Below are 26,187 nucleotides of genomic sequence, written 5' to 3'. Positions count from 1 at the left end.
TATTTATTAAAATTATTTCTTTTTTTAATCAATTGTATTCACGTGAATTTCGAGTTTTTTCTTGGTTAAGAATTGGATTTTTAACTGAAAATTTAAATATTCTATTTTTCGTGGAAAATTTGGTTGAAAATTAATATTGTATTCATTTTAAAATAAAACTATCTGTTTAAAAATTTATGTACTTTAAGGAAAATTCGCCTTTTTTTGTAGAAAATTATTAATCTTTATTGTTGAAAATTCATCTTTTTGGTATAAAATTCAACTATTCTAGTTGAAGATTAATCGTTTTAGATGAAAATTTATCTGTTTTTTTTTAAATATTTCCTTCAATTGAAAATTTCACATATTTTGTGAACTTTTTTTTTGTAGAAAACTATATTTTTCTTCGATTGTTAATCTTTTATGTTTCATAATTCTTATTTTGATGAAAATTAAGTTTCGTTGTTATAGATTCATAATTTTAATTAGAAATTCATTTCTTTGGTTGAAACATGAAGTATTTAATAGAAGACGTTTTTTCTTTTGATAAAAAATCATTTTTTTTGTTGGAAATTTAACTATTTTATTAAAAATTTCCTTTCTTTTTTGGTGAAAAATTATTTTGTTTTTTAAACTGAAAATTTATGTTATTTTGATTAAATCGTGCATAATTTTTTATATAATTTATTTTTATTTAAAATTAACATCATTTTCGATAAAAAATTTAACTAGTTTGATATTGGAACTACTTTGTTAAAAAGAAAGTTTTAGGCAGAAAATTAATCTTGTAAGTTAAAAAATTATCTTTTTGGCTCAATGTTAAATTCTTTATTGAAAACTCGCCTTCTTTGGTTGAATTCGACAGTTTTTCACTCTCTGGTTGAAAATTTAACTATTTTTTTTTAAATTTGTTTAATATTTGATCGAAAATTAATTTTTTTTAATTAGTCTTCTTTGGTTGGAAAATCAATTGTCTTCCAAAAGATTCATCTATTGTTTTAAAAATTATACTATTTGGTTAAAAATTCCAATCTTTGTTCGAAATGCATTGCTTTTGCTTAAAAATTTAATTATTTGGTTAAAAATTAATATTTCTTGGTTGAAAATTCACTTTTTCTTTTGAAAATCCTTCTTTTTAGGTTTAAAAGTTGAAGGTTTTCAAAAATCTTCGACTTAATAGCTAGAAAACTCAACATGTTATTGAAAGTTTGTCTTTTTTGGGTTGTAAATTAATCTTTTGGTTGAAAATTCCATTTTTTTCTTGAAAAATCGTCTCTTGTTTGAAAATTCCACTATTTTCTTGATAGTTAATTTTTTTTGTCATAAAAATTCGTCTTTTTTGGTAGAAAATTAATATTTTTGGTTAAAAATTGTGTTATTTTATTGAAAATGCATTATTTTGTTATGAAAACTGATCTTCTGATAGAAAAGTAAACTTTTTTTTGTTGAAATTCATCTTTTGAAACAAAAGTAATTTTTTTTGTTTGAGAATTAGAATTTTTTGTTGATAATTCGTCTCTTGCTTGAAAATTTATTTTTTTGTCATAAAAATTGGCCTTTTTTGGTAGAAAATTATTATTCTTGGTGGACAATTTATCTTTCTGGTTACAAATTTAACTATTTTGTAGAAAATTCTAATTTTTCTGTTATAAAAATTCACGTTCTTTGGTAGAAAATTAATATTCTTGTTAAGGAATTGATCTTTTAGTAGAAAAGTAAGCTTTTTTGGTTGAAAATTCGTCTCGTGCTTGAAATTTCAACTATTTGATTAAAAAATCTCCTTTCATGCTTGAAAATTATTTTATCTGTTTTAAAAATTCTTTTTTTTAGTAGAAAATTAATATTCCTACACTTTTTATTTATTTATTAAGAGAAAAGCTGACAGGGCTATAATTCTTGGTGGAAAATTTATCTTCTTGTTTGAAAATGTAACTATTTTGTTGAAAATTCGTAATGTTGGGTTAAAAATTGATCTTTTCGTAGAAAATTAAAAGTTTTTCTTTGAAATTCATGTTTTTTTTTTAGAAAATGAACCTTTTTTGATTGAAAATTCATCTCTTGGCAGAAAAGTAATTTTTTAAATTGAAAATTTATCTTCTTTGGTTCAAAATTGAACTTTCTTTCAAAAGATTCATCTTTTGGCTTGAAAATTCGTCTCTTTCGTTTAAAAGTTTAATTATTTGATTAAAAATTCACTTTTTCAGTTCAAAATTCATTTTTCTGTTATAAAAATTCGTCGTTTTTGGTACGAAATTAATATTCTTGTTAGAAAATTGATCTTCTTAGTCCAAAACTGAACTATTTTCTTCAAAAATTAGTCATTTTATTGTTGAAAATTTCTCTTTTGATAAAAATTAACCTTTTTTTTAAATTTATTTTTTAGTAGATTTTTTATTAAAAATTTATCTTTTTCATTTAAAAATGTAACTATTTTGTGGAAAATTCGTCATTTTGGGTTTAAAATTGATCTTTTCTTAGAAAATTAAAAGTTTTTAATTCATCTTTTGTAAGAAAATTCATCTTTTTTTGTTGAAAATTCAGTTCTTGGCAGAAAAGTAATTTTTTAAAATTGAAAATTCATCTTCTCTGGTTAAAAATTAAACTGTCTTTCAAAAGATTTATCTTTTGGCTTGAGAATTCTACTATTTGGTTAAAAATTCATCTTTCTAGGTTGAAAATAAATTTTTTTGTCATAAAAATTTGTCTTTTTGGTAGAAAATTAATATTCTTGGTAGAAAATTGATCTTTCAAGTTAAAAATGTTACTGTTTTTTTGAAAATTAGTCATTTTGGGTTGAAAATTGATCTTACGATAGAAAATTAACCTTTTTTTGTTGCAATTCATCTTTCGGTAGAAAGGTAATTTTTTTTTTGGTTGAAAATTGTTTGTTAAAAATTCGTCACTTTTGTTTCAAAGTTCAATTATTTGATTAAAAATTAATTTTTCTTGTTTCGAAACTAATTTTTCTGTTATAAAAATTCGTCTCTTTGGTAGATGATGAATATTCTTGTTGGAAAATTGATCTTCTAAGACCGAAATTTAACTATTTTTTGAAAATTTTTCATTTTGGGTTGAAAATTGATCTTATGATAAAAAGTAACTTCTTTTTTTGTTAAAATTCAAAATTTGGATTAAAAATTGATCTTTTTCATTTACAAATATAACTATTTTTTTGAAAATTCGTCATTTTTGGTTGAAAATTAATCTTTTGATAAAAAAGTAACTTTTTTTTTTGTTAAAATTCATTTTTTGGTAGAAAAGTAATTTTTTTGAGTTGAAAATTCGTCTCTTATGTTTAAAAGTTCAATTATTTGATTAACGATTCATTTTTCTTGTTTCAAAAGTGATTTTTCTGTTATAAAAATTCATCTTTTTTGGTAAAAATTAATATTCTTGTTGGAAAATTGATCTTTTCTTAGAAAATTAATCTTTTTTGGTTGAAAGTTCATCTCCAGGCAGAAAAGTAATTTTTTAAAATAGAAAATTCATCTTCTCTGGTTAAAAATTGAACTGTCTTTCAAAAGTTTCATCTTTTGGCTTGAGAGTTCTACTATTTGGTTGAAAATTCATCTTTCTTGGTTGAAAATTAATTTTTATTTTATAAAAATTCATCTTTCTGGTAAAAATATAATATTCTTGGTAGAAAATTTATCTGTTTGCAGAGAAGTCATATTTTTTGGTTGAAAATTCAACCGTCCTCTAAAAGGTTCGTTTTTTTTTGTTGGCTTAAAAATTCAAATTTTTTGTTGAAAATTCGTGTCTTTTGTTTGAAAGTTCAAGTATTCGGTTGTAAATGCAATTGCTTGGTTGATGATTTAATTATTTGGCTGAAAATACAACTATCTTCTAAAAAATTTCCTTTGTTAAATAATTTATTTATTTAATCAGTTGTATTGAATTGTTTTCCGACATTGCCAAACCACCATAATCTTACACTATTATCGCGGTGTTTTTCCTCTTCGTCGCATATTCTTTGGCCGGAAGTTGTAGCTAAGAGAGGCAATCTTGCGTGTAAACTCACGCCGTTTATGCAGTCTTTCGATAATTGGATTCTACTAATGGGGTTTAATTCTTCAGCCTCGATTTGATTTTCTCGAGGCTCGTTGACCTCCCAAATTCTGACGAAACCGTCGGTGCCTCCTGAAAATGAACATGGTTTTTTCCATCTTTAAAACTATTATTTCAATTTCAGGGCATTGGAATCTTCATAATTTCAGGGTGGCTACTGGACCGGGAATTTAATTTAAAAAAATTTATTTATTTATTTTTAAAAACAGAAATTTACTTCTGACTGCAGTTAAATTCAAGTTTTTATTATTTCAATAATTCTGACTGTGTTTATTATTTTACGAATTTATTTACTAAATATTTACTCAAATTCATATCTGGTTGAAAATGTAACTACATTGTTGAAAATCAATTTTTTTAAATACAACTATTCTCTTTTTGGTAGAAAATATTTCTTTTTTTGGTGGAAAGCTAACTATTTGGTTAAAAATTGAAATGGTTTTTTTGGAAATTTAACTATTTGTTTGAAAATTTATGTACTATTAGAAAAATTCGCCCTTTTTGTAGAAAATTAATCTTTATGGTAGAAAAGTTATATTTTTTAGCTAGAAAACTCAACTGGTTATTGAAAGTTTGTCTTTTTTTAGGTTGAAAATTCAAATTTTTCTTTGAAAAATCGTCTCTTTTTCTTGAAAATTCAATTATTTTGTTGAAAATTAATTTTAGAAAACTGATCTTAATGGTTAAAAATTTTACTATTTTCTTGGAAATTCGTAATTTTGGGTTGAAAATTGATTTTTTAATAGAAAAGTAACCCTTTTTGTTGACATTCATCTTTTGGTAGAAAAGTAATTGTTCTTGGTTCAAAATTCAAATTTATTTGTTTAAAATTCGTCTCTATTGCTTCAAAAATCAATGATTGGATAAACCATTCTTTTTTCTTGTTATAAAAATTTTGTCTAGAAAATTAATATTCTTGGTGGAAAATTCATCTTTTTAGTAAAAAATTGAACTATATTTTTTTAATTCGTCATTTTTTTTTAAAATTAATCTCTCTAAAAAATTCGTCCTTTCAGCTTCAAATTCAAATTTTTTGTAAAAATTCGTGTCTTTTACTTGAGGTTTGAACTATGTGGTTGAAAATTAATTTTTTTTATCACGAGAATTTTTTTTGTTTAGGAAATTCATATTTTTTGTAAAAAAATTCTCTTTTTTCGGTAAAAATGCACTTGTCTTCTATAAGAATCATCCTTTTGGTTTGAAAAATCAAACATTTGGTTGAATTTTTCTGTTATAAAAATTCGTCTTTTTTGGTAGAAAATTAATACTCTTCGTGAAAAATGGTTCATTTTGGTCAAAAATTAAACGGTTTTGTTTTTAAATTCGTCATTTTCAGTTGAAAACTGATCTTTTGATAGAAAATTAACCTTTTTTCTGTTGAAATTCATCTTTTAGTAGAAAAGTAAAAATTTTTTTTTTTAAATTCAAAATTTTTGTTGATAATTCGTCTCTTGCTTGAAAATTAAACTATTTTGTGGAAAATTATTTTTTTTTGTCATACAAATTCGTCTTTTTTGGTAGAAAATTAATATTATTGGTGATAATTTATCTTTTTGGTTGCAAATTTAACGATTTTCTTGAAAATTCATCTCTTTTGTTTAAAAGTTCAACTATTCGGTTTAAAATTCTTCTTTTCTGTTCGAAAAGTAACCTTTTATTTTGGTGAAAATCATCTTTTGGTAGAAAAGTAATTTTTCTGGATTGATAATTCAAATTTATTTATTGAAAATTCGTTTATTTTGTTTAATAATTCAATTATTTTATTAAAAATTCATTTTTTATTAAAAAATGTAACTATTTTTTTAAATTTTTTTAATTAAAAATTTCATTTTTTATTGAAAATTCGTCTCTTGCTTGAAATTTCAAGTATTTGATTAAAAATTTATCTTTCTTGGTTGAAAATTAATTTTTCTGTTACAAAAACTCGTTTTTTTGTAGTAGAAAATTAATGTTCTTGGTAAAAAATTTACTTTTTCGGTTGAAAATGTAACTATTTTGTTAAAAATTCGTTATGTTGGGTTAAAAATAGATTTTTTTTATAGAAAAGTAACCCTTTTTGTTGAAATTCATCTTTTGGTAGAAAAGTAATTTTTTGTTGTTGAAAATTCTTCTATTGTTTAATAGTAAAAATTATTTGATTAAAAATTTATTTTTTTAGTTGCAAATTAATTTTTCTGTTATAAAAATTGTTCTTTTTTGGTAGAAAATCAATATTCTTGGTAAAAAAATTGATCTTTTTAGTTAGAAATTTAACTGTTTTTTTGTTGTTGAAAATTCGTTATTTTGAGTTGAAAATTGATCTTTTGGTAGAAAAGTAAGCTTTTTTTGATTGAAAATTAAAATTTTTGGTTGCAAATTCGTCTCTTGTTTGAAATTTCAACTATTTGATTAAAAATTCATCTTTCTTGGTTAAAAATTAATTTTTCTGTTATAAAAATTCGTTTTTTTTTGTAGTAGAAAATTAATATTCTTGGTGGAAAATTGATCTTTTTGGTTGAAAATGTAACTATTTTATTGAAAATGCGTCATGTTGGGTTGAAAATCAATATTTTTATAGAAAATTATAAGTTTTTGTTTTAAATTCATCATTTATTAGAAAATTAAACTTTTTTTTCTTGAAAATTCATCTTTTGGCAGAAAAGTAATTTTTATACTGAAAATTCACCTTCTTTGGTTGAAAATTCTACTATTTGGTTAAAAATTCATTTTTTGCAATAGAAAATTAGGATTAAGAAAATTAAGAAACTAATTAAAATTTAGAATAACTTAAAAATAATATGTTTATAATTCAAGACTTATATTAAAGTAAAAATATAATATCATTCTAAAATATTCAATTTTTTAATTAAGAAAAAGCGCAGTTACTTACTATTTAGAAATATCTGACTGTTCGTTTAAAATCAGTTATTATAAATTAAATATTCAAAGAATTGAGAAAATTTCTTGGATGAAAATTTAACTATTTGCTTAAAAATTCACATTTTTTATTTCGAAATTAAACTATTTATTTAAAAATTAATGCAATATGTGTAAAATTAACACGTTTTGTACAAAATTGATAATTTTGTCAAAAATTCATATTTTTGTTTTAAAATTAATCTGTTTCAATTGAATATTTATTATTTTTATTAAAAATCCATCACTGGTTTAAAACTTTTTGTTTGAAAAAATAATTTTTTTTACATAAAATTTAATTATTCAATTTTTTGTTAAAAACTGAGATTTTTCAGTTAAAAATTCAACTATTTGGTTGAAAATTTAACTATTATATTTTTGGTGGAAAGATTTTTTTTGGTTGTACATTTTTTTTTTAATTATCTTTTTTTTTAATTTAACAATTCAATTGAAAATGCAACTTATTTGTTGAAAATACATTTTTTTAAATAAAAATTCAACTATTCCAGAAGAAAATTTAACGATTTTTCTAAAAGTCCATATATTATTGTTAAGAATTCGATTTTTAACAGAAAATTGAACTATTCTATTTTTGGTTGAAAAGGTTCCTTTCTTGGATGCAAATCTAACTATTTGGCTGAAAATTGACATTTTTTATTTATAAACTAAACTATTTTTTTGAAAATGTATGTACTTTAAGGAAAATTCATGATTTTTTTGTAGAAAATTAATTTTTATGGTTAAAAATTTATCTTTTTGGTATAAAATTTAACTATTTCAGTTGAAGATTTATCATTTTAGTTGAAAATTTATCTTTTTGGTTGAAAATTAATTCCTTCAACTAAAAATTTGAATGTCCATTTTTGTTTGAAAATATATCTTGTTAAAAATTCAACAATATCGATGAAAATTTGTCTTTGTTAAATGAAAGTTCCACTTTTTTCTGGAAAATCCACATAATTTGTGCACTTTTTTTTGTAGAAAATTATCTTTTTCTTTTTGGTTGAAACATGAGCTATTTAATAGAAAACTTTTTTTTCTTTGGATGAAAAGGCATTTTTTTTTTGTTGAAAATTAAACTTTTTTGTTGAAAATTTCGTTTCTTTTCTGGCAGAAGATTATTTTGTTTTTTAAACTGAAAATTTAACGTATTTTAATTTTAAATTAACATATTTTTCGGTCGGAAATTTAACTAGTTGGTGGAAAGTTGAACTACTTTGTTAGAAAAAAAAATTTGGCGAAAATTAATCTTCTTAGTTAAAAAAATTAGCTTTTTGGCTAAGTGTTGAAGATTTAACTATATTTTGTTACAAATTTGTTTCGCTTTTGATTAAAAATTTTTTTCTTGCCCGAAAATTGAGCAATTCAATTTTTTGGTTAAAAAGCTATCTTCTTTAAAAAAAAATTTACCTATTTGTTTGGGAAATCATGTGTTTTTTTTAATTTATCTTTTTTTTTGTAGAAAATTAATCTTCTTTGTTGAAAATTCCTCTTCTTTGGTTAAATTTAACTGTTTCTTATTTCAAATTAAAATTTTTTTTGGTTGAAATATCACCAACTATTACATGTTTCGTTGAGAATTCATCTAAGGTTGAAAAATCATATTTTCGGGTTTAAAATTCAACTTTTTTGTACCTATTTTGTCTTTTTGGCTTCAAAATTGAACAATTTCGATGAAAAATCGTTTTTTTGGTTAAAAATTTAACTATTTAGTTAAAAATTAATTTTTTTGGGTAAAAAATCAACTACTTGGTTGAAAATTGGTTTACTTTGCAAAAACATCATAATTCTTTTTTTTTTGAAGTGGTATCCCTGGTTGAAAATTTAACTATTTTATTGAAAATTTGTTTCACTATTGGTTGCAAATTAATTATTGTAACTGGAAATTAAAATATTCCATTTTTTATTAAAAAATTGATTTTTTTTTAGTTGAATATCCAACCATTTGGTTAAAAATTCGACTTTTTAGTAGAAATTTGAACTATTTGGTTGAAAATAAATTTTTTTGTTGAAAATTCAACTATTTTCGCAGCAAAAATTAACGTTTTGTTTAAAAATTAAACTTTTTATTTGGAAAAATAACTGTTTTGACGAAAATGAACTTTTTTGTTGAAAAATAATAGTTCTACATTCAAAATCCAACTTTTGATCGAAAATTTAATTAATTCGTTAAAAATGTATGTTTATTTAAAAATTAAAATACTTGTTTGACTTTAATGAAATTTCAAGTATTTTCTTGAAATATTTTTTTGTCTCTTTTTGTTCAAAAATAATCTGTTATCTAAAAATGTAACTCGTCCATTTTTTGGATAAAAAATCACCTTTTTTAGTGGAAAATTCAAATATATTTGATTAAAAATCCATTTATTTCGTTTTAAGTTCGTCTTTTGTTAGAAAATTCATCTTTTTGATCGAAAAGTTAAATATTTGGTTAAAAATTTATTTTTGTTGGTTGAAAATTAAAATAGTTGACTGACTTTAGTGAAAAATTCAAATATTTTTTTGAAAATTATTGTTCTTTTTTTGATTGAAAAATAATTTTTTATCTTAAACTGTAACAAGTCCATTTTTTGGATAAAAAATCATCTTTTTTAGTGGAAAATGCAACTATATTTGATTAAAAATTCATGTATTTCGTTGAAAATTCGTTTTTTGTTAGAAAATTAATCTTTTGTAAGAAAATTCATCTTTTTGATCGAAAATTTAACTATTTGTTTAAAAACGTATTTTTGTTAGTTAAAAGTTAAAATACTTGATTAACTTTAGTGAAAAACTTAAATATTTTCTTGAAAATTATTGTTCTTTTTTTTATTAAAAAATCATTTTTTATCTAAAAATGTAACTAGTCCATTTTTCGGATAAAAGATCATATTTTTTACTGGAAAATGCAACTATATTTGTTTAAAAATTTATTTATTTCGTTGAAAATTCGTCTTTTGATAGAAAATTCATCTTTCTTGGCTGAAAAGTAATTTTTTTTTTGTAGAAAATGCAAATTTGTACGCTGAAACTGCATCTTTGTAGGTTGAAATTTTTTTTTTTTTTTGTTGAAAGTTTAACTATTATTTTTCAAAAATACTTTTTTTTATTTGAAAATATAACTATTCCATTTTTTAATCTATTTTTCAGATAAAAATTCAACTACATTTGATTGAAAATTGATGTATTTTGTTAAGAAAATATCTTTTTTGTTTAAAATTTTTTGTTCGAAAATTCAACTATTTTATAAACAAAAAAAGTTTTTGGCTTTGTAGTTTAAAAATTCAACTATTTTGTTAAATTCATATTTATTTCGCCGAAAATTCGACAGTTTTCTTAAAACTTCGTCCTTTTGGATTGAAAATTGATTTTTTAATTACAAAAAGTTATTTTTCGTGATTTAAAATGAACTTTTTTTCTTAGAATTTCTAATTTCTTGTAAAAAATTCGTCTTCTGATTGAAATTTCAACTATCGGGTTGTTAATACAAAACTGTTTGGTTAAAAATTTATTTTTGTTTGTTGAAAATTCCTCTTTCTAGATTAAAAATCCATCTCTTGTTAGAAAATTTATCGTTTTTCGGTTGAAAATTCAACTATTCTAGACGTAAATTCAGTATTTCATCTCCATAAATTTGATTTAAAATAATTTATGCCCCTATTATTTTCTTTTTTTTTTCTCGCAATATCGCCTATTTCTTGTTGTTTTTAATATAATTACCAGAGACGATCGTAGATCCGTCGCTCGAAATATCAAAATAAATTCTCTGATTAGTATTCGCTGCTCGATCTTCCAGAGACCACAAAACGACTCCCGGGTTCCGTAGGTCCCAACAAAAAAATTCATTATTTCGTCTCACTGCTGAATATAGTTTTGTACCGCAGGGACTAAATTCGACTTGCGTTACTCCACTTCCGGTTTTGAAAGAGCAGATAGGCCCGTCTTGGTATAAACCTGCAATTTAATTTTTATACTTTATATATTTTTTTTCAAAATGCATTATTTTCCAAACGAGTGTAGATATTTGGGTTTTTATTTTTTATTTGACCCGAAAATTTGTTCTCTTTTAATTGTCTCCAAAAAACTGTTTTGATTTAAAAAAGCTACAAAATGGCGTTCGATTTTTTTAAATTATAAGTTTCGTTCTTGGTAAAACCATTGGTTCACATTAAAAAATCAATTATTAAAAAAAAATCAAAGTTGCGTATTTTTCTGGGAAAGAACAAAAGGTACAAAAAATAGTTCAAATGAAAGTTTAAAAATCTGGAAAATTTGAGAAAAAATCAATCTTTCTGTTTTTTTTTTATATATCTTGCATCGTTTACGAAAAAAAATTATATTAAACAAAAATTCCCGACCTCAACAAAGGTAAATCCCTCATAAAACTGTTAGGATGCCGGGAAATGACAGTGAATTTATTTTTTGACCTGCAATTTTACAAGTATTTAAAAGAAAAATTTGTGCAAGTTTGATTTCAATAGTTTAAAAAATAATTACTCAAATTTTTATTTTTTCAATTATGAAATCATTCAATTTATAATGCATAAGTTAAAAATCTTCTACTTAAAAAATCTTCAATTATAAGTTTTAATTTTTAATTCAAAGAATTTTAAAATTCAATCTTGAATACTCAAACAATTAAAAATTAAAAGCGTTTGAAGTTGAAAAATTTGGATAAAAAATATTTTTATTTTATCAACTGTAAATATAAATAAGTTATTTTAAAATAAATCTGTACTTTATGTATTAAAAGGGGACAATAATTTATTTAGCAAAACGATTCGAAATCCGTTCAATTGTAATAATTTCCAATTAAAAATTAAACTCTTTCAATTCGAAATTGTTGCCATTAAAAAAAAATGCAAACGTTCGATTGAAACTTTATCAAATATTTTTAACTTGAAAATAATTTCATAATAACTTATTTGTTATAAAATAATATTTCATTCTAAAATATTCAATTTTTAATCCATTACATTTCAAATACCTTACCGAAATTTGGGGGGAAAAATAGTCACAGTCGAATTTTAACAAAATTTAGATTTTTGCAGTATCCGGAAAAAAAATTTAGAAACTTTTTAAGAATTGTGAAAGGTTTCGAAAGAATAAAAGCAGTTTCTTAAGATTCTTAGGAAAATTGAAAATAATTTTTCATTTTGGAAAATTATTTTAAGAGAATATTCAAAACATTTCAAAAGATTTCTAAAATTGTTAAAAAGAATCTGGAAGATTTTAATATTTTTTTTTTAATTTGCACGATTTTCTAACAAATTGTAGGAACAATTCGATTCATTTCAAAAATATATTTACAAGTACAACAAAAATTTCAAAAATAATTTTAAATTTAAATTAACTTAAAACAACGTCTAGATTTCTCAAGATTTTGAAATAAAATTTTATTGGCCGAGAAAAATGTTTGCGAACCGGGGAAAAACCGGAAATTTTTTTTTATTTAAACGGCCACCCTGTATTATAAACAATTTTTATTATAAACAATTATGGGGAAAATATAATAAAAGGTGGGACTTTCCAGAACATTTTTTTTTTTATTAAATTACGAAAATATACAAAGATAATTTTCAGGGCACGAGACATTTTTCATAGAACTTTTCTAGATGTGTAAACTTTTTTCAATGTAAAAAAGTTTATAATTGAAAAAATATGGGTTTTCAGAAGATCCATTTTAAAGAATTTTATAAAAACAGCCGCGATTTTGCAATTTTTCAAATTTCTTTATTTTTTGGTTTGGAATCTATTATATATCTAATAAAAATTTTTTTTAAAATACCTACGCTCATTTGGAAAATACTGCATTTAGAAAAATGTTTATTTTTGGAAAATTCGTAGGTAATCTGCAAATGAGTTTAAAAAATAAAGAATACAATTTTTTGTCAAAAGGGTGAAATTCGTAATTTTTTGGAGATGAAAGGGGATTGTACAAATTTGTAGAAAAATTTTCCAAGTTGATTTCAAGACTTAAATAATTAAAAATTAGAAATGATTGAAATCGAAGATTTTGGATACAAAATATTTTTAGTTGATCAAATGTAAATATAAATTAATAAATGATCTTCGAAATTTAACTTTACTTTAAGAATTATAAATTTAAGAATTTACAGATTTGAATGTTAAAAATTTAAATTTTCAAATATTCCTTCTTTCAGTCTAAAATATTTTATTTTCAAATCTATTCACTTTGAAATTTTTAAATTGAAAACAAGAACAATTACTTAATATTTATAAATATCTGACTGTTCATTTAAAATCAATAATTATAATATACTCTTAGAAAAAATTCGAGTAAGTTGAAGAAATATTTAAAAAATTTTAATGATTAAAAATAATTGAAACGTTTTTATTTAAAATAGAATATAGATTTTTGCATATTTCGAAGAAAAAAGTAAAAAGTTGTTTAAGAATTGTGATAGGCGTAAAAAAAAATAAAAACATTTCCTTAAGATTCCTAGGAAAGTTGAAAATAATTTTTTATTTGAAAAAATAATTTTAAGCAAATATTTAAAAAGTTAGATAAAAAAAAAATTAGATAAATTTACAAAAATTGTCAAAAATTAATTTGGAAGAGTTTAAGAACATTTTTTTTCAATTTGGCAGAATTAAAAAAAAAAATTATGAAAAAGTCGGATCATTTTAAGATATATTTAGAAGTTCTGAAACAAAAATTTCAAAAATATAAAATTTGAAAAAACATAGAACATGATTTTTCAAGACTTTGTAATTAAATTTTATAGCACTTTAAGGATTTTTAATAATATTATTGTAATATGTATATACATATTAAATATATTATAATTAATCATTAAATTTCTTAAAAATATATTTTTTTGGAAATTGTTAAATTTCAGTTGTTCAATATCAATTTTTTAAATTAATTTATATTTCTAAAAATCTTCGGAAATTCTATAAAACTCTGAATTTTTTATAAAAAATGTCTCTTTTTTAGTACAAATTTTATCTTTCTTGGATAAAAATGCAACTATTTGGTAGAGAATTAAACTATTTTGTGAAAAATTCATTCTTTTTTGTTTAAAAAATTCGTTTTTTTAAATTGAAACTTTAATTTTTTTCATAGAAACTTATTTTTTTGTTACAAAATTCATATTTTAATCTGGAAAAGTCAACTTGATTTTTTTTTAGATGAAAATTCAACTATTTCTTTGAATTTTAAAAAAATAAAAATTCATCTGTTTTAAGAGAAACTTCATATTTTTTGGATAACGATTCAACTATTTTGTAGAGAATTTAATAATTTTATTAAAAAGTCATGCTTTTTGGTTAAAAATTCGTCAATGTAAAAAGTCAACTGAAATCTTTTTTAATAGAAAATTCAAACTGTTTTTGAAATTTTATCTGTTTGATTAAAAAATGATTCTCCTTTGCTTGAATATTCAACTATTTTATTTAAAATATATTGTTGAATCAATTTGTTAAAAAATAATCTTTTTTAATTGACAATTCTACTAATCGGATAAAAGGTAAAATACATTGTTAAATACATTTTTTTTGGTTTAAAATTAATTTATTAACCGAAAATTTAACTTTTCCATTTTTTTTAAGATTGATCTTTTTTAGTTGAAAATTCTTCCTTTTCAGTAAAAAAAATAATCAGTTTCCTCGAAAATTAATTTTTTTTCTGAAAAGTCATATTTTGGTTTAAAACTTCAATTTTTATGGAGAAAATTCGTCTTTCGTCTTTATTTGTTCGAAAATTGGTCTTTTTGGTTTTAAAATTCTTTTTTTTCATATAAATTAAATTTTTTTATTGAAATATAAATTATGAAACTTTTTAAAAAATAAATTGATCTTTATAGGTTGAAAACTCAAGTGGAAAATGAATTTTTTTGTTTGAAAAATTAATTTTTGGCGAATATTTAAAAAAATTTTTAATATTTTAAAAAAATGAATGTGGAAGATTTTAAGGAAATTTGTTCAGTTTCACAGAATTAAAAAAAAAATTCGAAACGTTTTAAGATATATTTTAGAAAATTTAAGAAATTTAAATTAGATTAAATCCAAATAAAAAATAGAAAATAAAAATAGAAAAAAATAATAATTTTCGGACAAAAATACAAAAATAAATATTTGGAAGTTCTGAAAAAAATGTTAAAAATAATATAATTCAAGGATTTTTAAACTATTAGAAATAAAAATATGTTTGAATAACATTATTGTAATATGTATATAAATATATTATAATTAATAATTAAACTTTTGTCTTTGGTTTTCAAATTCTTTCTCTTTTGTATAAATTTAATTTTTTTATTGAAATATAAAATATGACACTTTTTTGTTATAAATTTATCGTTATAGGTTGAAAAGTTGAAAATGAATTTTCTTGTTTGAATAATTAATGTTGGGCAAACATTAAAAAAAATTTAGATAGATTTACAACAATTTTCAAAAATGAATATGGAAGATTTTAAGGAAATTTGTTCAGTTTCGCAGAATTAAAAACAATTATAAAAAATTCGAAACATTTCAAGATATATTTGTAAGTTATAAAAAAATTTATTAAAATAATATAAAATTTAAAAAATATATAAAACATGATTTTTCAAGATTTTGAAATAAAAATTTGAAACATTTTAAGGACTTTTAAACTATTAAAAATAATATTTTTTAATACTATTATTGTAATATGTATATAAATATATTATAATTAATAATTAAATTGCTTAAAAATATTTTTTTTTGATAATTGTTAAATTTCAGTTGTTTAAATTCATTTTATTTTCCTAAAAATCTTCGGAAATCATATAAAACTATTTGGAATCCTTTGTTTTCTTTAATATCTGAAAATTCTTTGAAATTTGCTATAATAACTAATTATATTTTGGAATTCTAAAAAAATGTTTGAAAAATCTTCTAGTGTCGATTATCCTATAAAAATTGAAAAATGAACTAAAATCTTTTCTGGATGAAAGTTTAACTTTAAAAAAAAAATTGTTTTTATTAAAAATTTCTCTGTTTTAGTACAAATTTTATCTTTTTTAGATAAAATTGCAACTATTTGGTAGAGAATTAAATTATTTTGTTAAAAATTAATTCTTTTTTGTTGAAAAATTCGTATTTTTTTAAATTGAAACTACAATTATTTCCCTAAAAACTTATTTTTTGTTAAAAAATTCATATTTTGATCTGGAAAAGTCAACTTGAATTTTTCTTTAGATGAAAAATCAACTATTTCTTTGAATTTTTTTTTATAAAAATTCATCTGTTTTAAGAGAAACTTCATATTTTTGGATAAAGATTCAACTATTTTATAGAGAATTTAACAATTTTATTAAAAAGTCATGCTTTTTGGTTAAAAATTCGTCAATGTGCAAAATCAACTCAAATCTTTTTTAATAGATAATTCAAAATATGTCTTTGAAAATTCATCTTTTTGATTAAAAAATTGTTCTCATTTGCTTGAATATTCAACTATTTTATTTAAAAGATACTGTTGAATCAATTTCTAGAGAAATAATTTTTTTTCTTAAAAATTTATATTTTGAGTTGAAAATTAATCTCTTCGGTTGAAAGTTGAACTATTTTGTTAAAAAATAATCTTTTTTAATTTATAGTTCAACTAAAGTTTCGTGAAAAATTAATTTTTTGCTGAAAAGTCATATTTTGGTTCGAAAATTCAAATTTTGGTTTGAAAATTCAATTTTTATAGAGAAAATTCGTCTTTTTTTTAAGGTTCAACAATTTAGATAAACTTGTATTTCTTTCTTGAGTGAAAAATCTTTATTTGTTCGAAAATTGGTCTTTTTGGTTTCAAAATTCTTTTTTCTTATATAAATTAAATTTTTTTATTGGAATATAAACGGTGACTATTTTTTCTTATAAATTTATCTTTATAGTTTAAAAATTGAAGTTGAAAATGAATTTTTTTTTTTTTTAAATTAATTTTAGGCGAATATTTAGATGTTTAGAAGTTCTGAAAAAATTTCAAAAATAATATAAAATTTGAAAAAATATAAAACATCATGATTTTTCAAGATTTTGAAATACAATTTTGAAGTATTTCAAGGATTTTTAAACTGTTAGAAATAAAAATAATTTTTTAAAAATATTGTTGTAATATGTATATAAATATATTAAAATTAATAATTAAACTTTTGCCTTTAGAAGTTCTGAAAAAAATGTCAAAAATAATATAAATTTCGAAAAAATATAAAACAACATGATTTTTCAAGATTTTGTGAACTACTCATTATTGTAATAATATATGTATAAATATATTATAATTAATAATTAAATTGCCTAAAATGATATATTTTTGAAAATTCTTAAATTCATTGATTCATTCCTTAATTTAGAGCATTGAAAATTATAATTCTACAATTTACAAAAGTTTAAAATTTTTAATTTGGCAGTTTTTTAATCTCTGGAAATGATTTTCAGTCGGAATCATTTAAAAAAATTTAATTTATTCCCTGAAGTTTTCTAGAAATCAGTTAAAATCCTTTGACAAATTTTGGAAATCGTAAAAAAGAAGTATCAAATCTGGGGGATTTAATAAAATCCTTTAATTTTTCTGAAAATCCTTAAAATATCTTTTGAGATCTTTTGAAAAGCTAAAAATTATTTAAAATTTTTTTACTTACAATTTATTTGTCTAAAAACCTTTAGGAGTACTAAAAAATTCTTTGAAGCCCCTGAATTTTTAAAAATATTTTGAAATTATTTGAAATCTGTTAAAATAACTAAATAATATTTTGAAATTCCAAAAAAACTTATTAAGTCTTAAAATCTGTGAATGTTCCAGTTAATTATTTATTTTTTTATTTTTAATATTTTTTTCTCTAATCGCAAGAAAATAATTTTGAAAATTCATTATTAAAAAATCATTAATGAGGTATATTAAATTTCCTATAATATTTTTTCATGAGGATTGTATAAATAAAAATCTGATACCTATGTGTTTAGAATAAGTGCCGAAAGCCAGAAGTCCGGGCATTATTGGATTTTCTCGAATACAAGATACCAATCCAGTCACGTTAGGAAAGTCATTTTTCAGAAATATATTTTCCGTTTGACGGCCGGGTCGATCAGTCTCAAATTTTCTCAAGGCACCTTTAAATCCACACCAAATTTCTGTTCCTGATTTGATAAATCTCACGCTGATTGCAGGCTCCACTTCGTCGACTCTAAATAATATCAAAATAAAAATGATTTTTTTTTTTTGCTATTCAGATTATTACATTTTTCAAATAGAAAAAAAATTACAAATTTATAAAAATCATTTGATTTAAAACGAGAATATGCTGTCGTAACTTTTTTATTGTTAAAGTTCATCCTTTTTCAATTAAAAAATTTGCCATTTATATTTTTGGTTCAGAATTTACCTTTTTTATTTCAAAACTTTATTATTTGGGTCAAAATTGAATTATCTGATTGAAAATTCAACAATTCTGTTAAAAAATCATATTTCGTATAAATTTAATCTTTCTCCGTAGAAATGTAATCTTTTTTTAATTAAAAATGAAAGTTTTGTAGAATATTGAACTATTTGGTTGAAAATTGATGTATTGTGTTGAAAATTCGTCTTGCTTGGTAAAAAAAATCTATTTTTTTGTTGTTAAAAATACAACTTTTTAATTGAGAATTAATCTATTTTAGTTGAGGATTCAAGTATTTTTTTGAAAATTTATTTTTGACGATTATATTCAACTATTTTTTATTCAATATTTTTTTAAATATCAGCAACTATATTTTTTGTTTAAAAAAAGAAAACAATTGAAAATTCAACTCCTTGGTTGAAAGTTAAACTACTTTCTTAAAAATATTTTTTTGCTTGTAGATTCATAATTTTAGTTGAAAATTGTCTTTTTTTCGGGTTAAATATTGGTATTTTTTAATTGTAAATTTAACTATTTTGTTTAAAATTCAAGTTATACTAGAAAATCAATTTTTCTAGACAAAAATGTAATTTATGGTTAAAAATTACATTTTTTTGTTGAAAATTTACATTTTCGGATTAAAATTTTTTACTATTTTAAAGAAAGTTCGTATGTTTGGCTAAAAAAAGTAAAATTTTCGTAGAAAATGTAACTCAAAGGTTGAAAATCGATGTTTTTTGTTTAAAATTCGCCCTTTTTGTTCAAAATTAATTTTTTGTTGTGAAAAATTGATCTCTTTGGTCAACTTCTTTGAAAGTTAATTTTTGTGATTGAAGATTCATAATTTAAATTGAAAATTCGTTGTTTTTTTTGTGTGTAGACATTAATTTTTCAAATGAAAATTTAACTATTTTATTGAAAATTCAGCTGTTTCATAGAAAATTTGTCTTTTTGACGTAAAAATTCAATAGTTTGGCAGAAAACTGAACTATTTTGTACAAAATTAAACGGTTTTGTAGAAAATTCATTTGTTTAAATTAAAAATTAATTTTACTCTATAAAAATTTAACTAGGCTATTTTTATTTAAAAATTGATCCTTTTTAGTTTAAAAATTCAAATATTTACTTGAAAATTTTTAAAAATTTCTAAAAAAAATATAAATGAAAAAATAATTTGGTCTAACATCACATCCATTGCTCAAAATATTTAGTTAAAAATTTATGTAATTATTGCAAATTATTTATTTTTGTTGTAAAAAATTCAACTAGTTGATTCAAAATTTTTTTCTTCTTTTTTTAAAATTAATATGTAAGTTACCAATTTTAAATGTATGTCTTCAAATATAAATAATTTTATATTAAAGACTTTAAAAATGTTACGAATCAAAATTTGACAATATCTGACTCTAGAAGAAAAGCTAAATGATTCCCAAACTGAAATATTTAAATTTTATGATTTAAAATTGTAATCGTAATTTTAACTAATTTTTGATCATATGCATATTTCAGTAGAATTTAAATATATATTTAAAAATTAATTCCATGAAATTGTTCGATTATACCAAAATTCAAAAAAGAATTACAAGATTTGCAAAAAGTGCCAAAAACCACCTTTTCAAGAAAATTGAGCGCAATTTTCAACAATTTTAAAGAATTTGCACATAAAAAATAATAGATAAAACTCCTAATATTTAAAATATTTTCATTATGCACTTTTAAACAGTTTTTTAAATATATTTTAAAATAAAAATAAAAATCCTTTTAAGTAAATTGAAATAGTTGGAAATATAATTTTGATTTATGAACTTTTTTGTCGTTATGGGTTAAAAATTCAACTATTTTTGTAGAAAATTAACCTGTTGTTTAAAATTCACATTTTTTTGCTTATAAATCAAATGAAATCTTTTTTGGATGAAAACTATTTTTTCTGAAAATTTGTCTTTTTTGATTTTAAAATTTACTAGTTTTAGTAGAATTTTAATTTTTCTTGGACAAAAATGCAACTGGTTGGTTGTAAATTTCAACAATCTTTTTAAAAAATTATAATTTCAAAAAAATTAAAAATTTGACTCTTTAGCAGAAATTTAGCTATTTTTCGAATTTTTTTTAATTTATCTGTTTTAGAAGAAATTTAATCTTTTTTTAAATAAAATTGCAACTTTTCGGTTAAAAATTCAACTCTCTGTTGAAAGCTTGTGTTTCTGATTTTTAAATTCACCCTTTAAGCAGAAATTTCATCTTTCTTTTAAAAAATGCGACTATATTGTTGAAATTTCAACAATTTTGTTAAAAAGTCATACTTTTTAGTTGAAAATTCTACTCTTTTGTTGAAAATGTAACTATTTCGTAGAAAATTTACTTTTTAATTAAATTTAATATTTTGCTGTTGAAAAGAGAACTGAAATATTTTCCAGATGAAAGTTCAACTTAAAAAAAAAAGTTTTTATTAAATCTTTTTTTTAGCACAAATTTCATCTTTCTTAGATAAAAATGCAACTGTTTGATGAAAATTAAAAAATTTGGTTAAAAACTCATATTTTTTTATTACAAATTTAACTATTTCATAGAAAATTTACTTTTTGTTAAAAAAATTCATATTTTGATCATTAAAAGTCAACCGGAATCTTTTTTAGATGAAAATTCAACTATTTTTTTTTCTAAATAAATAAAACTTCATCTCTTTTAAGTGAAGTTTAATCATTTTTGAATGAAAATGCGACTACTTGATAGAGAATTCAACAATTTTGTTAAAAAGTCATCCTTTTTGGTTAAAAATTATTCTTTTTTTGGATTGATAATTAATTTTTTTCTTAGAAACTTATTTCTTGTTCGAAAATTCATACTTTGATAGCGAAAGGTCAACTGAAATCTTTTTTAACAGAACATTCAACTATTTTTTTTTTAACTTTTTCTTTTTTTATTTAGAAATTCATCTTTTTTAGTTAAAACATGATTTAAAAAAAAAATGAAAATGCAACTTTTTAGATAAAAATTATTCTCCTTTGCTTGATTTTTCGAGTGTTTTGTTTAAAATATATAGTCGAATCAATTTGATCAGAAATATTTTTTTTTCTTAAAAATTTATATTTTTAATTGAAACTTCACCTCTTTGGTTGAAGGTTGAACTATTTTGTTAAAAATAATCTTTTTTAATTTACAATTCAACTACTTGAATAAAAGTTGAGAGTCCATTTTCTAAAGATGGATCTGTTTTAGTTGAAAAATCTCCTTTTTTAGTCAAAAAAAATATTTTCTTGGTTTGAAATTTTAAGTCTGTTGGGTAAAAACTCACCAGTTTCGTGGAAAAAGTAATTTTTTGCTAAAAAGGCATATTTAGGTTTGAAAATTTAATTTATGCAGAGAAAATTCGTCTTTTCTCTTGAATTTAAAAAATTTAGAAACACTTGTATTTCTTTCTTGAGTAAAAAAAAACTTTATATATTCGAAAATTTGTCTTTTTGGTTTTAAACTTCTTTTTTTGTGTGTAAATTTCATTTTTCTTATTGAAATATAAATATTATGTTAAAATTGTAATTATTTTGTTGAAAATTCATCTTTTATAGTAGAAAAGACATTTTTTGTTTAAAATAAATGAATTAATAACAAAAAATTGTAATTTGTTTTTGAAATACTGTTTTATGCCCTTTATAAAAGATTCTATGTTAAAAAATAGATTGAATTTGGCTCTTAAAAGAGAAATTAAATAAAAAAAAATTGTAGTTTTATTTATTTTTTTTCTATTTTCTCCAGTAAAAAGTAAATATTTTTTGTACTAACTGATTATAAGCTCTATAAGTGGCTCTCAATCCTCCAGTAAATGCGTCCCATAAATGAATAGGAGTCTCTTGACTAGTAGTGAGATAACAACACGTTGCCGGATCCCAAGAATTCATGTAAGGATACCAACAACTGTCGTAAATAAGGCCTCCTTCTTTTACAAAAAGTGCCGGTTTCAAAAGAGGTGATTTCAAAATCGGCACAGGATTTTCGGCATATAATTCGTGGGGCAATTCGTAAATACGAATTCGGAAATCTTCCGAAGCTACCATTAAGCAGGTTCCATCTGGAGACCATTGGCAACCTTTCGTGAATTTTTCACAGCTTGTTGATGGTTTATATTCCTCGGTGGCAGAACATAAAAGTTTTGGTCGAACTCTCCATTTATATTCGAGATCTGATATGTTTTTTTGGGGTTCTGCTACTTCTAAATTTGTTGGGAATTCTTTCTCCACCAAAATCTGGAAGAGATTTTTTTTAATTTTAGTTGAAGAGTATAGACTCTGTCAGATTTATGATGAGGAAGTTTTTAATTCACGAAAATTAATCTAAAATTGTTTTTTTTTTTTATTTAAAAATTCTCTATCAAAAGGTAGAATAGATTTTATTGCTTCTCTGAAAATATAGAATCTATAAGAATTGATCATGGTGAAGTTTTTGATTTACTAAAATTGCAATTCAATTTTCTTGAATTAAAAAATTCATGAAAAAGTGAAAAATATATTTTTTTAATTAAAAAAAAAATGGATTTACAATTTTCTTGAATTTAAAACTTTCGTGAAAAAATAAAACAAATATTGTTTATTTTTTAAAGAGGACAGACTGTAAAATTTACCATTCATCCAAATCTGGAATTTCCAGGAAATTGTAGTTTAATCTTTTTTTTTTCATTAAAAATTTCTCTATCAAAACTGAAAAAAATCAAGAAAATTGAACTTTAATTTTCTTAATAAAAACTTCTTTATTAAAACCTTCTAAAAAATTTAATTTAATTCAAGAAAACTGAAATACAATTTTATGGAATTAAAAACGTCTCCATGAAAACGAAGAATAATTCAAGAAAATTGAACTATATTTTTTTTTAATTCAAAACTTCATCAAAACCTATCATTTTCTTTAATTATTCTTGGTTTTGATGAAGTTTTTAATTCAATAAAATTTTAGTTCAGTTTTCTTGAATTAAAAAAAATCAGATTTTGGTTTTCATGGTGAAGTTTTAATTAAGAAAATTATAGTTGAATTTTCTTGAATTATTCATGGTTTTATGGAGAAATTTTGGTTTAAAAAAATTAAACTACAATTTTTTTTTTAATCAAAATTTCTCCATCAAAATCATGAATAATTCAAGAAAATTTAACTATAATTTTCTTAATTAAAATTTCACCATCAAAACTTTTTTTTAAATTAAAAACGTCTCTATCAATACCAAAAATAATTTTAAAACCCTTAACTATTTCCTTGAATTAAAAACTTCTTCATCAAAACGTAGAACATGAAGTTTTTTATTAAAAAAAATTGAACTACGATTTTCATCAATTAAAACTTCCACATAAAAACTGAGGATAAGTTACAAAAAAATTTGTGAGAAACAATTGAAATTAAACAAATAAATAATAAACTAGATACAAATTCTCCAGAATAAAAAATAAAAATATGACAAAAAACTCAACAATTTTCTAAGATAAAAAATTTCTTCATCAAAATTTAGAAATATTTTTTTTATTTTATGGAGATACAAAACATATAATAGGTTTTTTTTTATTTTGTGAAGATATAGACTCTACAATTTTCTTAATAAAAACTTCTCTATCAAAACCAAGAATAATTCCGGAAAATTAAACTATAATTTTCTTAGTTAAAACTTCTGAATCAAAACCTAAAAAAATTCAAGAAAATTGAACTATAATTATATTAATTAAAATATCTCCTTCAAAAACTACAACAGATTTTTCTAATTCAAGATAACTGAACTACAATATTCTTGAATTAAAAAATTCTCCATCAAAACCAAAAAAAAAAATCAAGAAAATTGAACTATATTTGTCTGAATTAAACTCCATTGAAACACGAAATAATTTTAAATAATTGAATTATAATGTTTTTTAATTAAAAACTATTGTATTAGAACCAAAAATAATTTTTTTTAAATGAACTGCAATTTCCTTGAAATTAAAATTTCTCTATCAAAACCTAGAACAGATTTTTTTTAATTAAAAAAAAAATTGAACTACAATATTCTTGAATTAAAAACATCTCCATCAAAATCAAGAAAAGTTTAAGAAAATTGAACTATAATTTTTTTGAAATAAAAACTCCATTAAAACCAACAATTAAAAAAAAAATTAACTACAATTTCCTTGAATTAAAAATTTCTCCATAAAAGCCTAGAAAAAATATATTTTTTTAATTTCGTGAAGATTATAGACGAGAAGATTTATTTTGCAGAAATTTTTTATTGAAGAAAATTGTAGTTGAAATTTCATTAATTCAAAACTTCTTCAGCAAAACTTAGAATAGATTTTTTTTAATTTTGTGAAGAATATAGACTTTACAAGATTTAGCATGGTAAAGATTTTTATTAAAAGTAAAAGTAGTTTAATGTTTTTTAACTAAAAATTTCTCCATCAGTCATCAAAAATTCAAAAAAATTGAACTATAATTTTCTTAATTAAAACTTCTCGCTCAAAAACCAGGACAGATTTTTTTACATCCAAGAAAAATTCAAGAAAATTGAACTATAATTTTCTTAATTGAAAATTTCTCCGTTAAAACAAAAAATAATTTAAACAAATAGAATTAAAATTTTCTTGCATTAAAAACTTCTTCGTTAAAATCAAAAATAATTTTCAATAATTGAACTGTAATTTTCTTGAATTACAAACTGTTTCATTAAAAGCAAAAATAATTCTAAAAAATTGAACTACAATTTCCTTGAGATTAAAATTTCTCTATCAAAATCTAAAACAGATATTTTTTTAATTCAAGAAAATAGAACTACAATATTCTTGAATTGAAAACTTCTCCATCAAAACCAAAAATAAATGAAAAAATGTATCTACAATTTCTATGAATTAAAAACTTCTTCAAAATCTAGAAATTGTATATAGTTCAATTTTCATGAATTCAAAACATCTTCATCAAAACTTAGACGATTTTTTTAAATTTTGTAAAGATATAGACTCTACACAATTTTTCTTGTTGAAGTTTTTAATTCCAGAAAATTGAACTAAGATTTTTTTAAATCAAAAACTTCTCCATTAAAACCAAAAACAGGTATCTTAATGTTCCAAAAAGTAAGATATATGATATTTTTAATTTAAGAAATCGAAACTTAATTTTCTTGCAATTAAAACTTTTTTATCAAAAAATAATACAGATTTTTTTAATTCAAGGAAATTGAACTACAATATTCTTGGATTGCAAACTTCTCCATGAAAGCCAAGAAGAATTCAAGAAAATTAAACTATAATTTTCTTAATTAAAACTTCTCGCTCAAAAGCTAGAGCAGATTTTTTTAATTCAAAAAAATTTTACTACTATATTTTTCATTAAAAAACTTCTCCATAAAAACCAAGAAAAATTCAAGAAAATTGAAAAATTCAAGAAAATTGAACTATAATTTTCGGAATTAAAATGTTTTTTAATGAAAAATGTCTCCTTAAAATTCATGAAGAATTCAAGAAAATTAAACTATAATTTTCTTAATTGAAACTTCTCGCTCAAATGCTAGAACAGATTTTTTTTTAATTCAAAAAAACTGAACTACAATATTTTTGATTTAAAAACTTCTCCGTAAACACCAAGAAAAATTCAAGAAAATTGAACTATAATTTTCGGAATTGAAAACTCCATTAAAACCAAAAATAATAAAAAAAAAAAACTACAATTTACTTGAATTAAAATTGTCTCCGTAAAAACCTTGAAAATAATTTTTTTAATTTTGTGAAGAGTATAGACTCTAGAAGATTTATTTTGGAGAAGTTTTTAATTTAAGAAAATTGTAGTTGAAATTTCATCAATTCAAAACTTCTTCAGAAAAACATTTTTTTTCAATTTTGTGAAGAATCTAGACTTTACAAGAAGTCTAAGGTTTAATCTTTTTTAATGAAAAATGTCTCCTTAAAAGCCATGAAGAATTCAA

At 21.3% G+C, this 26,187-nt stretch overlaps 1 protein-coding gene across 1 annotated transcript in view; it reads right to left on the bottom strand.

The window, feature by feature from the left end:
• Window positions 1-3,833: 3,833 nt before the first annotated feature.
• The window catches only part of LOC117174397 (telomerase Cajal body protein 1), a 23,974-nt gene continuing 1,620 nt past the window's right edge, over window positions 3,834-26,187 (bottom strand). The window contains exons 2-5 of the mRNA XM_033363487.1: window positions 22,047-22,507; window positions 17,845-18,077; window positions 10,642-10,875; window positions 3,834-4,119 (exon numbers count right to left, since the gene is read on the bottom strand). Of these exons, the coding sequence (XP_033219378.1) occupies window positions 3,860-4,119; window positions 10,642-10,875; window positions 17,845-18,077; window positions 22,047-22,507 (1,188 nt within the window). The 3' untranslated portion in view covers window positions 3,834-3,859. The remainder of the gene's footprint in view (window positions 4,120-10,641; window positions 10,876-17,844; window positions 18,078-22,046; window positions 22,508-26,187) is intronic.

The sequence above is a fragment of the Belonocnema kinseyi genome, chromosome 6 (assembly GCF_010883055.1).
Source record: "Belonocnema kinseyi isolate 2016_QV_RU_SX_M_011 chromosome 6, B_treatae_v1, whole genome shotgun sequence".
NCBI lineage: Eukaryota > Metazoa > Arthropoda > Insecta > Hymenoptera > Cynipidae > Belonocnema > Belonocnema kinseyi.
The sequence above is the reverse complement of the archived record's forward strand: the minus strand, read 5'-3'. Positions and strand labels throughout refer to the sequence as shown.